Here is a 17,097-nt window from a genome sequence, read left to right as displayed (position 1 = left end):
GATGCTTTTAGTCACATCTGTCTCCACTGAAGATCAAAAAGCAACTCTCAGGAAGTAATTTTTAGATTACAGTTGGAGATTTTTGTTCAGACTTGTGTGACTACTAAAATTTCTGCTGGTTTCCTGAATGTTTAATAACAGTATCTGAGTCATCTCATTTTCTGCTTTTGCTTTGTTTCTAAAGTAACTTGAAGGTTGGCAAAAGGACTAAAGAAGGAACAGCAGCAGTGTCTTGTGAGAAAGTGAGTCCTCACTATATCGTGGCGTAGTTCTGTGAACATGATCAGCCAGGTTCCTGTGCTCCATCTCCTGTGTTAAATGTACTCTGTTTCTTTTTCAGATGTGAGCCTTTCTGGAGTCTGTTTAAGTTCTGGCATAGATTTTCTTGTTTTTGGATCCCTAATCCCTTTACCTAAAGTAGCCCCCTCCTGTCCTTCCTCTCTCACTCTCTGGCAGCATCACCCTCTTTAATTTATGTCGTAATAGTTACCCCGTCTAGAATTTTATTTTTTATTTTTTGTCTCTCTCCCTCATTAGAATCTAAGTGCTATGAGGGCAGGTACCTCGTCAGCCAAGCTCACCGCTTGATCCCAGCTTTTGGAGTCGAATAGTGTCTGGCACATCAAAGTAGATGCTGCTTTTGAACAGATCAGTGAGTGAAACAGGCTTTATTTTCCAACCTTCCAAATGTTGCCTCACCGACTTGCTGTTGCTCTTGGAAGTCCTTCTCTTTTGCTGAAGTAGCTGAGTGTGCGGGTCAGCTTGTGATAACACACTGGTGCAGCCTTACCTTGCATTTGTTTTACAAAGCTGCGTAAAAGTAGGACACAGCTCAAACTGGGGTGATGGGTGGCACTGACAGCCACGGTGCAGTTGGTGACAGCTGCTGTCTCCACAGCCTCTCCCTTTATCCACCCAGATGTCCTCCCAGAGCTGGGAAAGGAAGGTCCTCCTCCTAACATTTCTGAAAATTCTACTGGGGTCCCAGTAGGCACTGTGCAAAATAAAGCAGGGCATGAAATTCGAGCTGTGTTTTAATTGGCATTGGTGGAAGACTCTCACCTGTCTCCACGGCCTCTCCCCGTTTCCCCAGGATCCTCTGCAGACACCGGCATGGGATGCCTGGAGTTCGGAGCGGGACCTCTGCATGGCCGCACAGGAGTTCACACCCCTGCTTCTCAGCCTCATGGTCGCCATGTTCTATTTAACTGACACAGAGCCAGGCAGTTCCAAAGAGAAGAGTGAAGTGGTGAATCTGTGCTTCCTGATCAAAAGACTTCCTCCTGAGAGTAAATGCAAGAGAGATTGTAGGTGTTTGAAAAAAGTGATTGTGTGTCGTGGAAACTGAGGAATTCTCTCGGTCACTTGTATGACATCAGTTAAGTAAACTGATGGATTGGTACTTATTTTTTTCTCTTGTTTGTTTCCTTTTTTTGAATTAGTGTGCTGCTAGTAATCAAGGAACATCTTTCTCTCTACCTATAGGAGTCATTAAAAGATGGCTGATGCAGTGTATGAGGTTGGTGAAGTTGTTAATGCAGCAGAAGTAAGCTTCTAACTAGAATTGTGGCATTGTCTTGATTTCACCATGGCACACTGGAGGGTTACAAGCACGGTACAGTGGCTTGGCGTTCTGGTGATGTCCTGAAGGTGATTGCTGTAGTTTTGATCTTGCTAATATTGCTTTGAATTTCGGTTAGGTTTAGAAAAATACATGCCTTCAAAAGTGAAGTGTATATATTCGTGAAGTGTTGAATCTGCTGCTTCTTATACTAAAGTTTACAGTCAGCTTTGGAGTTCCTAGAAGGTTTAGAGAACTTGATGTCCATGGCAAGGTCTCTGTAAAACCTCATGATGCTTTCTGTGTGTGGTGGAGAGGAGTGGGGAATGGGGTGTGGTTCCATTGTTCTGGGGTATGTATGTGATATTCGATAGAAAGATAGGTACATACATATCGTCCAGGAATATGAGCAAGTAGTCATTTCTTTCTTGCAGCCTCACAGTGCCTACTGAGATGGAGGTGATAGCTGATGATAATTGATGGACAATTTTCATGATGAAAAATATTACTATTTAAATAACAGATGAAGGCCTGCCCCGTGGCTTAGCGGTTGAGTGTGCACGCTCCACTACTGGCAGCCCGGGTTCCGATCCCGGGCGCGCACTGTCGCATCGCTTCTCCGGCCATGCTGAGGCCGCGTCCCACATACGGCAACTAGAAGGATGCGCAACTATGACATACAACTATCTACTGGGGCTTTGGCGGGGGGGGAAGGAGGAGGATTGGCCATAGATGTTAGCTCAGAGCCAGTCTTCCTCAGCAAAAAGAGGTGGATTAGCATGGATGTCAGCTCAGGGCTGATCTTCCTCACAAAATAAATAAATAAATAACAGATGAGACGTTATTAATAAGTCTAAAGTTTACGCATAAGATCTGATTACCTCAAGTTCTTCAGTTTTGCTCTCATTACAAATGGATAATAAGGAAACTGTTGGTACTCCTATAAAAAAATGTAACTGTGAAGGAATATGACTAAAAACTTATGCAGTCAAATGTACATTGCCCACTTTAGTGGCAATATATGCATTTTAATGATGCTGTCATTCTCGAAAATATTTTAACACACCCCTTCCTTTTTAAATTGCTTTCAGAGTCTCAAAATATATCCTTTATGCTGAGTGGTAGAAGATCTTTACCCTTCAAGATAGATTAGGTTTTTGGAAATAGCCAGAAGTCATTCAGAGCAACATCTGGTGGGTCATGAGTGACAGAGAGATGAATCATATCTATTTTTGTATTTTTTTAGTTGTGACCATATAGTAATGATACTGATATTTACCCTGTGTAGCACCTAAATTTAATTCAAAGATAGTTCTTTCAGAAAGAAAGTATTAATAACATCTTAGACAGTGACATATCAATAGACTCGATTTATTGTAGCCTTCAGAGGTGATTAATTTAAAAGACATTTGTGAGGCCCCAGCCAGAACAGGCATATAAATACAGGGCCACACACCATCTGTCTAAACCAGTAGTTCCCAACTGGAAGAAATTTTGCCCCCAGGGGACACTCAGAAATGACTGGAGACATTTTTGATTGTTGCAACTGGCATTTGGTGGTGGGAGGCCGGGATGCTGTACCCCTCCTCACCCCAGAAAGGATGATGTGACCCCAGTGTTACTATGCAAGGCTGAGAAGCCTTGGTCTAAACTATGACTGGATTCAGTCACCCCCATGGCTTGGCCAACATTCCCTGCAGTGGCCCTTTCCCAGCACTGGCCTGTCTTATGAGAGCCTGAGCGTAACACAGATCAGCAGGGGAAGCGCAGGGTGCAGGTCTAGGGGTGGTTTGGCTTGTGCTTCCCTCTGATTCCCTGAGCTAAGTTAATTGTTTTCAGAAACCGTCCCTAGGCGTCTGAAAAGAAGAAAAACAAACACTGTCATTGTGTTTTGGGTTTATGATATACAGGGCCTGCTAGAGGCAGTACTGGTGCCTGGCATGGAGTAGGCACTGGAAAATGTTAAATGAATATTTCCATAGCACTGTCCTTCCAGAATGAACCATCAGCATGCATTTATATACATTCTATACTATTTCATTTTAAGACTTGTGGTATGATGTAAGACTAGACTGAGCATGTTTTATCTACTTTGGCTGGGAAGTAATTTAATTTTCCGGTACCTGTGTGTTCTCATCTTTCAAATGGCAATTTAGATTGGAATCAGGGGTTCCTTACTTGAGGCCCACATACCAGCCACCGAGGAGTTGCAGCAGATCCTCAAACCACAAAATTATATGCATGGTTGTGTGGGTTAAAATGAATACTGCTGGTGTGAACATTTTCTGTAAAGAGAGTACATTTGAGAGCTTAGTTGGGTTCTCAGAAATGAGAATGACACAAACTACTGTTGGACTATATATTCTCTAATGTTACTTCTAGGTCTGCTTAGAACCTTAGTTAGGAATTTGATTTGAGATCAGAAGTGAATTTGTTTTGGTCTAATGTAATTGTTTTGACTTAAGGGGGAAGCTCTCTCTGTTGTGCATAGGTATACATAAAATGAAATTTATACGTTATTTTTTGTTGGAGGGTCATTGCTGTAGGATCACCATGTTCATGGTGAAAACTAGGTTGTAGGAAATACTTAATTGCTTTCTTTTTAGTAGAGTCAAATGCTCAGAAAACTTTAGGTCATGTCAGATTGTTTTACCTGGAAGGGTACATAGAAATTATCTAGAAATTCATTTTTTAGATGAGAAAATTGAGGCCTAGTGATATACAATGACTTGCTCAAATGACTTACCAAGTTGGTAACAGTGTAGGAATAGAAGATGGTGATATTTATAGTTAAGAATAACTATCTTCTCATTTCTGGCTTTGGGCCATATTGACATTGCTTCAACTTTCAATTAGAGTTTCATTGCATTTTTTTATTGTGGTAAAACACATAAAATTTGCCGTTTTAAGTGTTTTTAAGTATACAATTTATTGGCATTCATAACATTTGCAGTGTTGTACAACCATCACTACTATCGATTACCAAAATTTTTTCTTAACCCCAAAGAGAAACTCTGACCATTAATACCCATCCCCCTCCACAGCCCCTAGTAACCTCTAATCTTTCTGTCTCTAAGAATTTGCTTAGTCTAGATATTCATATCAGTAGAATCATGCAATATTAGTCCTTTTGTGTCTGGCTAGTTTCATTTAATGTAATGTTTTTAAGGTTCATCTATGTTGTAGCTTGTGTCAGAACTGCATTCCTTTTTATGGCTGAATAAGACTCCATTGTATGTCTATGCTACATTTTGTTTATCCATTCATCTGTTGATGGGCCCTTGGGTTGTTTCTACCTTTTGGCTATTGTAAATGATACTGCCACGTACATTGCTGTACAAGTATCTGTTTGATTCCCTGTTTTCAGTTATTTTGGATATATATCTAGGATTGGAGTTGCTAGATTGTATGGTAATTCTATGTTTAGCTTTTTTGAGGAACTGCCAAACTGCTTTCCATATTGGCTGCACCATTTTACGTTTTCACCAGGTTTCAACTGCATAAAAGTTTTAATTTTTTTACGTCCTCACCAACACTTATTTTCCTTTTTCTTTGTATTACAACCATCCTAGTGGATCTAAAGTGGTATCTTATTATGGTTTTGATTTGCATTTTCCTAATGATTAATAATGTTGAGCATCTTTTCATGTACTTATTGGCTGTGGGCCTTTTGCGCATATTTTAACTGGGTTGTTTGTCTTTTTGTTGTTGAGTTGTAGGGTTTTTTTTTATATATTCTGGGTATTAAACTCCTATTAGATATATGATTTGCAAATATTTTCTCCCATTCTGTAGGTTGTCTTTTCACCCTCTTGATAACGTCCTTTGATGTGAAAAAAAGGTTTCAATTTTGATGAAATCCAATTTATTTACTTTTTTCTCTTGTTGCTCATGCTTTTGGTGTCATGTCTAAGAATCATTTGTCAAATCCAAGATCATAAGGTTTATTCCTGTGTTTTCCTCTAAGAGTTTTACCCTTTTCACTCTTATATTTAGGTCATTGATCTATTTTGAGTTAACTATTTTATATGTAGAGGTCCAGCATCTGTTGAAGAGACTATTCTTTGCCATTGAATGGACCTGGCACCCTTGTCAAAAATCAATTGGCCATAGATGTTTAGCTTTATTTCTGGACTCTCAATTCTATTCCATTGGTCTGTATGTATCTTTATGCCAGAACCACACTGTTTTGATTACTGTAGCTTTGTAATACGTTTTGAAGTCAGGAACTTTGTTCTTTTTTTCAAGATTATTTTAGCCCCTTCCAATTCCATATAAATTTGAGGATTGACTTTCCATTTCTGCAAAAAAAGGCTGTTTGGATTTTGATAGGGATTGCATTGAATCTGTAGATTGTTTTGGATAGTATTGACATTTTAACAATATTAAGTCTTCATATTTATGAACATGGGATATCTTTCTGTTTACTTAAGTCATTTTAAAAAACGCAACATTTTGTAGTTTTAAATATGCATGTTTTCACCTCCTTGGTTAAATTTAGTCCTAGATATATTATTCCTTTAGATTCATTGTATAATATTTGGAGTTTTAAAAATACCTAGCACATTTCATCTGAGTTCCAGCTTAAGTACTAAGTCCTAGAAGTTACTGTGGAAGACATCTTGAGGTTTGAAACTAGGTGGATTAGGGTTTGAACCTGGCTTTGACACTTTTAAAAATTAGCTGGTGATCTTGGATATAGCATGTATCTCTAGGAGCCTCTGTGTCTTCATCTGTAAAATGTAGGGATAAAGCAAATCTGTCTTTCACAGAAGTTTTGTAGATCAGAGATAATATATGCAAAAGACTAGCTCCAGAGTGTGTGTCAGAGTTAAGTCCTGGATAAATAAGGCTAGGCTGCCAGTAACGTGTTTTTTAATATGGTTTCAATATAAATATTGGCTTCCCATACAATTTCTCTGAACATTTAGCTTAAATCACCTTTGTTTGCTTATTCCTTTTCACATCCAGTAGTTTTGTGATTAAAATGTACATTAAAAACGGGAGTAAAATTGATTTGTTGCAAAGGCTAATGATTTTTCCACAAACTAAATATCCTGTTTCTCAGAGAGCCTTATAAAGTATGTTGAGTCTGGAAGAAATATAAATTGTAATAAAATGTCACACTTATTCAGTGGTGCTGTGTCCTTAGAAGAGGGGAACCTTTCTTCTGAGGTTGCTGCTTTCAAGTACTTATTTGCTTTCTTGGGTCCTTTATTGCAAGGTTACATTTTAGATGTTACCAGAATTCCAACTTGTAAGAGTACCCAGCTGACTCAGTGCTTTACCCTCATTAGAGAATGCAACTATTCCTGCCACCTTGGAATTGCATTCATATGTATGTGTGTAGTATAGCTATTGTCGTGTATAAATCTGGGTACCAGTGCTATAATTTTTCTCTTTATATGTCTTAGGACAATTTTAGATTGAAGTAGGCAGATTGAACTTCTGAAAGGCAGTAGTCTAAGAATTCTGATTATTTTCATTTTAATTTAAATTTCACCAGTTAAATAAAATCTGATACGTTGTAAAAGTAAATTCCTTAAGTTGTTGTTCTCAAAGCAGTGTATTTTTGCTGCTCATTTCCTGAAGAACACAAATGAACCTGCATATGAGAATATGAAATGCTGCATGTTCTGATGGGGAGGGAAGGGCGATGGGGTTGCATTCAGGTTGAGAAGCATGCAAGTTTGAAAAAGACAGAAATCAGGAGAGTGAGATGACCACAGAAACAAAGCATGGTTGCCAGATTCCTTGGGGGACCCATTTAAGGCTATAAATCAGTAATTTATACTCTCAGCCTCTGTCCTATTGGGATGACTCTTCCCAGTAGCACTCATGATGATTCTTTATTAAAACGATAATCCCAACTGCTTGGGTGGTGTTTTCTTTAAGCTTGCTAATATGATAGCAAGCAAATTGTAGCTTAAACATCAACGATATGGTTAAAAGCATGGGCTCTGGAGTGAGACCCTGCTGTACATCCTGGCTTCTCCATGCAGCAGCTGTAAGACATGAGTGGATTCTCACTGTTGAGGGTATTATGCATATGGGATATCAATTGTTTATGTCTTTTGTACATTTATCTCTTGAGACTGTAGTGTATTTACTATTTTTTTGTATGAGTTTTATATATGATAGAATTTTTACATTCTCACCAAAAGAACTACATATCCAAGAGATTACTGCTGAATTCCTGGTTTCTAAGTACCTAACCTTTGCAGTTTATTTACGTAGATGGTAGAAGAGGGCAGGAAGGAGAGTACTAGCTGATTACTAAAAAATTGTAGGTAATTGTTTGAAAGAGGTGAAATCACAGCAACAAAATAATTAAAACAACCATCACCAGTGTTTCAAAGGGTCAAGAAAATCTTTAGAAATGTTGTGCAGAAGCAGCTGTAGAAGGGAAATTCCTTTTAAGAGTTAAGGAGTGTGAGAGTATGACTGATTAGGGTCTCTACATGATGCTGATCTCATAATTTGTGATAATTTTCACTTATTTTTCATTGGATTGTGTTAATGATATCATCAGTTCTTGCTCTCCTTCTTGTATTATTCGTTGTAGTTTTCTTTGGCAAGTTTTAAGCCGTCCCACTTTTTGATCTGGAGTGGAGAACCCCACACTGTGCTTCCTCAAGTAACTTCCTTGGCCTCACTCAGTGTAGTGATACGCTGCTGTGCTCTTGTTAGTTGTGAGTTTATAGCCAAGTCTTTGTTTCTGAAGAGATTAAAACACCACACTTTTCAAATTATTTACTATTTTAAAATTTGACAGTAATATGACTTGCATCTCAACAGGGTATCTTGAGTGTGAGCAAAATGGGAGTGACATAGCCATAATACAGAAAATTGTTACATACTTAGGGTGTCACCCCTGAGTGTCACCGTGGGGACAGGGCCATTGCAAACTGTTATTCAGAAAGTGAGAGGAGAGAAGGCAAACATTTAAACAGAAGCAGTTGTGATTAACAGGACATGGACATAGACACACACACCCAGTGAGGCAGTTGCCATGGGGGTCCTGAGTGGGCAGAGGATTTCCCACTTGTTTTGGCTTTATTTTCTTGGAAGTGTGACACAAATCAGGCCATGATTCTTCTGATCCTTAATTGGGCTGATTAGCTTTACTCTGTTGATGATCAAATAGATAGACTTGACTGCTGCAGGCAGCCACTCTCGATTGTCTCTCTGGTCTCAGAATACTGGGCGAAAGCTTGACTTAGACCATTCGTGTCAGAAGGGTTGAACCTCAGAGGTTGTTCAGTCCCCACCCAGCTCCTTAAACTGGGATGTATACACAGGATATTCTAGGTCATACAGTAAATGTGATACATTAGCTCTTGAACTTGGTAGAAGAAAACTTTGACCAGTTAGTCATGTTTTTCATATTAAAAAATGGATTTTAAAGATAAAATACAAGTCTTCAAGAGGATTATCTTTGGGAGAGTCACTTTAAGCTGGGCCTTCTGACCTCGAGAGACTCTCTGTTTTTTCTCCTCTGTTCCTAGAAAGACCTGTTTGTATTTGATTATTCATCCATTCACAGCTTAGTACTAGCTGTCCTGTTTAGTTTGGGGATTGTGTGGGGATGTAATGAAACACTGGAAGTTAAATAAACTAGATAGCCATTATCCAATCAGCAGTTCAACTACAAACGTTTGAAAAACCTCAAAGTGGTATCAAGAGGGATTTTGTCTTCGTTTTGAAGAAAGCATATCGGTCCCTTTTGGATTGTTTACATAGGTAAACAGTGAATTATAAGTAATTCCAGATATGGGAAGAAAAACTTCATGTGCATTAATGTAAATGATAAGAGAGCCATCTGGCTCAAGGAAATCTATTTCAGGTGACTGTGTTCCTTTTGTGTGTGGGTCTCTTTGTCATGAGTGACCTTGAAAATGCAGAAATGCACTTGATTTAGTTCCTTCACTATAGAATAATTATGGTGGAGATTGTGAATTCTTTGTAATTGAGAGCTTAGAAAATATTTTCATTATTATTTTTTACTAATCAAAACTTTTTAGTTTTCTCATCTCTCCATTTGTAGTTCAATGGAAATATGTTGCTATTCCATAGTATGACCACTAGGGGGAGTAGATTATTTTCATGTTTTGCGTTAAAATCAGAATATAACTTGTGGCATAAAGGTACTTCTTTTGAACCAATTTAGCCCAACTTCAAATATGCAAAATTCAGGTTAGGAAGTTTTAAATAAATTGTTACATCTTCTTAAAAAGCCCTTTATAATACGTAGTCTCATATGCTTATGGGATTAGTAGTGGAAAAAAACAAAGGAGGTATATATTTTACCAGCATTATTATCAGCTGTGGAATCTGAACAAGATTGTGACTCTCCTGACTAGCATTTTAGCTTTGTTTCCCTAAGTCTTCTTGAGAGATTTAAGTCCTGGAAAAAAGACATAACTTCCACCACTGCTTTTTTTTTTTTTTTTTTTTTTTTAAGATTACTGAAGATGCTATGCAAAAGTAACAAGTTGTTTTTCTCAACATTCAACCATTTATTCTTATCTTAGCCTATAGAGAAAAAGTCAGTGCTGTAACGTTTTTCTTTGAAAAATCATATTTTAGCTCTTATTGACCAAGTCCAAAAAGTGCCACCACTCAAGTGATGGGCTGGAACCAGAATGTTGGGTACTAGCCTGGGGGTCAGGTGATGTACAGGTCACCGCAGGAGGGAGCCGGAGGTGTGTGCCCCATGGCGAAATAGCTGTTTGGAAGATGAGTTCACCTGCTGGGTCTGTGGTGCATACGTCTTTGCAGTCAGAACATTGTGTGAGTCATCGATCCAGACAGTGAAACAGTACTAAGACTAGCAGGAAACCAAAGTGGCTGGCCTGGAGCCGGCTTGTTGTGTAAGAGGCATTCGAGGCGAAGGTTACCTGAACAGAGTCCATACCCGCCAACCTCTGCCTTCCTGGACCTCGCCTCTCTTCTCTTGTTAGGCCTTTCTCTCTCTTGCCTGTCAACCTTCGTCCCCTTTCCCCTAGCACTTTCTCTTGTGGTCTCAGCCTGGCTTCATGAAAAAAGCACCAAACCAGCATCAGGTGCCCACTAAGTGGGTGACCTTGGGCTAATTGCTTGACCTCTTTCTGGGCCTTCCTTTCCTCACATTTACAATGGATACAGTTTTTCTCTTTTCTTTGTCTTCATCCCTCCATCCACCCTCCTACTTAGAGTTTTCCCCTTCTCCTGTCATTCCACCTGTGTATTTTCTCATCTCTTCCAAGTTTTATTTCCTCTGCTTTTCTTTTTTCCACCCTTCCTCGTCTTACGTAGTTTCTCCTTAATCTCCTTTGTTCTCTCCTACTTGCTTCCATTTCTCCCCGACCTCTCATTTCTCCTTCCATTTTTCCCACTGGAAGCACCCCAATATTGATTTTATTTTTACTACCATCTGATGCTGGGGATGTGGAACTACAGTAGGACATGGAGGAAGAGGCTTAAATTTTTATGCATTGTATAATATTTAGACCAAAAAAAAATCACTTCTCTTTTGAAAGGAGGAATTTGTCTACATGATGTATATTGAATTAGATAACAAGTGCCTATGGGCACTTTCTTGTACTCGAGGCTCACACTGATATCTGGTAGGCTGGGCAGCAAGCAGTGTAACATTGAATGCAAGATAAATCTTCCCATTTCTAATTTTGGTGAAATTTGTTTTCAATTCTGCCATTTAACATTTTCGTTATATGTGTCTTGGTGGTATATTGCTGTAGTAAACATTACCAGTCCCCCCTTACTTGGTGAAACATTTGGAAATTTTGTCTTGTGATGGTTAGAGATAGAGAAAAAGGTTTAGTAATGTGAACATCATTAAATATGTAAGGATCAGCCAGTATATTGTTGATGAATTAGCTAAATACTTTCATGAAATGAAGAAGAATCCTGTCTTCTTCAGTTCTTCCTTAGCAGAACTTTGGCTGAATATTCTTCCTAACCAACCTTCCTGCTCTCAAGATTGTCTCAAAGCCCTAAAGTAGAGTGATCTAATAGAAATATAATGGGAGCCACATGTGTAATTTTGAATTTTCTAGTGACATTAAAAAGTAAAAAGAAAAGAAAACAGGTAAATCAATTTTAAGACTATATCTTATTTAACTCAGTATATCCAAAGTATTTCAACATGTAACCTATATATAAAAATTTATGAGATTATTTCACAGTCTGTTTTCATTCTAAGTGTGTATTTTACACTTACAGCACAGCTCACCTGGTACTAGTAGCCACATTGCAAATATAGCCACATGTGGCTAATGGCTGTTTGTGATGAACAGCATAGTCCTTGACACTGGCTTGAATAAAATAGTATATTTTAATTAAAAAATTAATATTTTGTCTGTATGTGTTGTGTGTTTTAGATTTTTAAAAAAATTCACTTGAAGTTGCTATATGTTGGCTTACTGAGAGCTGGAGAGGAAGTACTAGGAATGTTTGAATTTTACAATGTTGCATTGTCATACTATTGAAGTTAAATAAATTGTTCATTATTATATAATATTAATATTATAATAACATTAATATTAATAATAAATTACTATTATAATTTGTTCATTATTTATAGTGCTCAGCAGGCTATCTCCCTTCCAGAATTGTGAAAATATATTGGGTCATGCCAATATGACAAAGTAAAAAGTTAAGATTACCTCTTCATATGTATAGCTGTTTTTATTTCTAAAAATGAGGATGTGATTGATTTAGAGAATCATTAACTCAATCCCTGTCCCATGTGGTTGGGCAGGACCCGTTACCTATCAGTGTAAACACATGGCGCAGCCTGTCCCCTGCCCCTGCTTATCTTCTTCAGAGAGAAGGGGTTGAGGTGTTTTGAGCAAATCTTATTGGTAAAGTCGTGTGTGTATTGCTTTTTTTTTTTAAGAACCATTTCCTTTCAGTTTTAACCATATTACTGTGTCTGCACACAGTTTGCACTCAGTCTGTCAGCGGAGCAGCTTTCTGTTTTGATAGCTGAGAAGTGTACCTTCATGTCTGAAAAAAGACATGGTTAATAAACTAGTTCCAATTTTAAGATGTTTCACTTAGAAGATGATAGTGAAGATGAGGAGGAGAAGGTTCATGAAGGCTCATTAAGTAAAACTGAAGGTGTTCACCATGGAAAGGCCCCTGCTGGTATCCTGGTGAGTTACATCCACCAATGTCCCATTCCCTTTTCTTGCCTGCCGGATCTGGATAGTACTAAAGGGGGGGGGGGGTAACCCCCAAAAGAAAATGCCTCATGCCTTTTCTTTGGAAAATGTAGCATCATAATGGATTTTATTAACTTTTAAAAGTTATGTTCAACAGAAATCTTTGGCTACCTGCTCTCCCTCATTCACACTATGCCATCTCTCTACCTTTTTCTATTTATTATTTAACAAATAATAACTTTCTGCCTAGGAAAAAAATGAAGTTGTTGCTTTAAACTGAGAATTTTTTTGAACTAGGTTTCAAACAAAATGTATATGGTTTCATATTCTCTTTGTATCCAAGTGCAGTAGTTGAGGAATAAAAAACATTTAAAACTTTTATGGTTTTTAGTATCCTGGCCAAAATTTTTTGAAAACTAAACTAATATTTTGAAACTGGCATTTTACTCTGTTATATGACAGAGAAGAATGACTGCAGGCGTTTTTCTCCTCTGATTGCAAACAAAAAAATTTTGTAAGCTTGAAATATGTGGGGAAAATGCTAATTGTTTATCTAGAGTTTTCTCTCTTCTTAGAAGATGTAAAATAGAACAAGTCATATAAACTTAGTGTAAGTTCTAGCAGTCTACATTAAAGAAAAAAATCAGGTGAATTAAGGACAATATAATTTAATTCTACCTGTGGAACCTTCACCTTTAAAAATAGTCTGAAGTAAATGCAATGAGATAAGGGTATTTTTTAGAAAACAGTATGTTTTTATAAAAATAAATGTAAAATAAACAAGTCAAAAATTAGACAATTTCTAAAATCTGGCTCATAATCAGGTTAACGTTAGTTTTAAAGTTATAAAAATTTTTGTCACCTTTAAAAATGTTATCACATTCGTGTGCTTTTTGCTTTTGGACTGACTGGTAAAAGTGTACTTGTTCAGGGTTCTCGGGAACTGATGAAACTGGACATTGTTTGAATATGGACATTGTTTGAATATGAATGGAAGTCAAGTGCCACTGAGAGGCAATTTATTTTTGACATTTGCATGTTAGTAGTATCGAGTGTATATGCACATGGATTCCTGCACATTTGTCTTGAAGGTCAGAAGGGAGAGTAGTGAACATAGCTGACTCTTATGAAATATTTAAAAAATTCATTTAATGAGTAGTGTTGACACACACAAACCACCCATCACAGGAAAAGTTGTTATGCCTCCTACTGCTGCTGTTTTCTGGAGGGAGGTCAACTGGTGTTTGATTAGGCTGCATTTTATTAAGTTACCTTTTGTGGTGATGTTACAACATTGGAGTCCTGTGGATCACCTCCCTGCCCCAAGAGAAACTTGGATTTTTCTGAATGGTTTGTGTTCAGGACACTGAATTTGATATCTGCTGAATAAGCCATACTGATTATGTACGAGTTAGACTTTATAATCTGGGTGTGTATGTGGCGAGGGATCCTGATTTTCAGGGTCCAGGCCCTCAGTGACCTAGATACTCCTTACTAGTCATATGCTGTCTGGGCTCACCTCTTGCTGGAAGCTGCAAGTCCCCATTTTAAAGGAGATGATTTTATGTATTTGGACTGTAAATGTATAAATCTCATAATGTAAAAAACCACGAAAAGACTTCTATTCTTTGTTAGAAATTGGGAATTTTTGAAAAATTACATTTCCATAATTTTTAAACAAGTGAAGATAATTATTTGGTAAGAAAAAGGCCAAATTATTTCATATTCTAATACCCTGAAGTTCCAAAACAATCTGCAGGCCTTATCACCCCTCCCCCCACTTATTTTAAATTACTTTGATTGCATTTTTTAAAATTAGGGCAGAATGTACGACAGGAGTTCTTAGCCAAAACTTGTAATCCTAAGAAATGCTTCTAGAAGCAAGTCTTTCTGTGGTTTAGAGCTGGAAGGGACTATAGGGGGCATCTGGCCATTCTTAGAAGTGAGACCCCATGCATAGAGGTTATGAGACCTGTTCATGGGGCAGAAGTGAGACTTGACCTTGGTCTGTCACGTCCTCACCAGCAACAGGGGACTCCAGGAAGCCCTGAGGGCAGTGCTTCTCCATCCTCAGCCCTCTGCCTCCTCTATCAAAGGACCTGGGCACCTGTGTGGTTGAGTCCAAAAAACTCTTTTTTCAGAGAGAATTTTGTATATTATTTACAGCAAAATTTAGTAACATAAACAGTGGTAGAAGATAGCAAGTCACCCTGTGGGCGGGGCGTGTGGCTTGGGGCTGAGTGCTTTATACTGAGATAGGAAATCCTCCGTGAGGGGTGGAGAAGCCTCTCTCCCTGCTGCCCCAAACCATAGCACATTTGTCATTACTCCCTGCTGCCGGAAATCCTACAACAGTACTAGGTTAAATGGGTCCCAAACCAAACGTTTTCCTCCAGTCCAACATGGACAGTGTTCACAAACTTGATTAAATAGTTCTAAAGAATTTCATTTCCTCACAGAAATGTAGTGATGTTATTAGTTAGGCAGTTTGGAGGAGTAAATTCTCTTAAAATCTTTGTTTTTCACAACTTCTTTGCCTCTTTTAATCCTGATGTTACAGATGAGCTCAGGAGTTTGGGGGAAAGTAGCTTAGAGGCTGTGGCCAGAAATATGTCTAGGCTGTTTGAAAATTATTTATCCATTTTTGTATTTATGCTCCCATCTGTTTTTAGAAAGGAAAGACGTAGAAATGGCTTACAGTTAAAACACATGCATACACACAACAGCTGTACAACACTGAAGAGTGCATGACTGAAGTATTAATTTAAAGAAAACAAAATTCTCTTCATTCAGCAAATATTTGTGCCACACTGAGTTTGCTAGATGCTCATAAGTTTTTTTGTTAGCGTTTACTAATATGTCTGAATTATTTGCTGCTCTGAGTTTGTAAGACAACTGGACATATATCCAGCAAATGGCTGACTACTACCTCTTTTAGATTGCCCAGATACTCGGTCCTGGTTACGTACTCCCAGTTAGCTAAGCTCTTTCACCCAATTGATCAGGATAAGCCCAGTGTCCTAGCGCTGATCCAGGTGCTGGTCAGTTTTGTGCATTTGGGAAAAACAAGTCATAATCCCATCACTGTGTCTTTAGATGTCTGAAGACGTCAGGCGTTGGTTCAGCCTAGAGGAATTGGACAGGGCCGGCCCCGTGGCTTAGCGGTTAAGTGCGCGCACTCCGCTGCTGGCGGCTCAGGTTCGGATCCCGGGCGCACACCGACGCACCGCTTCTCCGGCCACACTGAGGCTGCGTCCCACATACAGCAACTAGAAGGATGTGCAGCTATGACATACAACTATCTACTGGGGCTTTGGGGGAAAATAAATAAAAAAAAATTTAGAGGAATTGGACACAACTCTCTGAAAGGATCTGGATAAAATTCTTAACCTCTCTTGGAAAAACACTTATCTTTTTATGTAAATTATTTTTTACATTCATATCTTAGGTATTAAATATTCAAAACCAACCCAGTTCTACTGAAGAAAAGATTATAGACACCAATTCTAAAGTAGATAATTTGTGTGTTTTACATTATTTTTTATCTAATTGAAAGTAGGGAAAATAATTTTTATTATTTTTTACTGTTTTGCTTCTTGTTCTCGAAAAATATTTCTTTTTTATTTGTCTCTTCTTTGAAGCTTATTGCACAATCTGGAATCATTGTCTAAGCTCTCTTACTTTGCTTAACTTACGACATTTAGGGAAGATATTTTTCAAAGGGTGGAAATAACAATATGCTGGTCTTATTTTATTAGAGTATTGTTTTAACTCTGTGATGAAATTGTGTTTAGAACTTTGTGTGCTCTTGGTGTACCATCTTAACTTTAGCCCGTGTCTGTGTAGAAAAGACCTGTATCAGAAATTTGCATAAAGCGAATCCCAGGAAAACCTGGAGGGAGAGCTGCGTAATCTCTAGAATGTTATCGCGTTCTCTGAGCCGTATCTGAGCTCCACTTGAACTGCGAATACAGGCTATGCTCAGGTCAAAGGGCAATAGCTGAGATTATAAAAGTCATTTGTCATCTTTCTTCTACATTCTAACAAAGCGTGAGGTCATAACCATCATAGACTAATATTCAGTCATAAGATTGGAATTAGATTGGAAAAGTATTTCCTTCAGGGTACGTGAGGCAGGTGAGGAGCAGGAAATACACCCTTCAATTCTGTGTACTTAAGTTTTCAAGAGGGGACTGGGAGTTGATCCACTTGCCTGTGGTCATCAGACATAGCTTGATAAGCTGTCATTTTGGGGCTTTAAAAAGTACTTGTGCCTGTAATCTGGGGGTGGCCTGTCATCAGGATTCCTCGGAGCTCCGCAGTGATTCTAGGGGCAGGTGATTCCCAAGTCTGACCAGTCACTGGAAC

At 38.3% G+C, this 17,097-nt stretch overlaps 1 protein-coding gene across 6 annotated transcripts in view; it reads left to right on the top strand.

The window, feature by feature from the left end:
• LPIN2 (lipin 2) overlaps positions 1–17,097 on the top strand; it is an 86,685-nt gene that overhangs the window by 11,160 nt on the left and 58,428 nt on the right. Inside the window, exon 1 of one of the 6 annotated variants that reach the window (XM_087439055.1) lies at positions 1,155–1,307. The exons of 4 other annotated variants lie outside the window; for them this stretch is intronic. Coding sequence is in view for 1 of the 2 variants with exons in the window: in XM_004421021.3 (XP_004421078.3) it covers positions 12,613–12,720 (108 nt within the window). In the remaining variant the exon portion in view is untranslated. Of the gene's footprint in view, positions 1–1,154; positions 1,308–12,597; positions 12,721–17,097 lie in introns of those variants that run through there. One more of the 6 variants, XM_004421021.3, reaches the window with a different exon arrangement.

Source organism: Ceratotherium simum, chromosome 14, assembly GCF_057802395.1.
Source record: "Ceratotherium simum simum isolate JZ-2026a chromosome 14, ASM5780239v1, whole genome shotgun sequence".
Lineage (NCBI taxonomy): Eukaryota > Metazoa > Chordata > Mammalia > Perissodactyla > Rhinocerotidae > Ceratotherium > Ceratotherium simum.
This window is presented reverse-complemented; position numbering and strand designations above follow the sequence as displayed.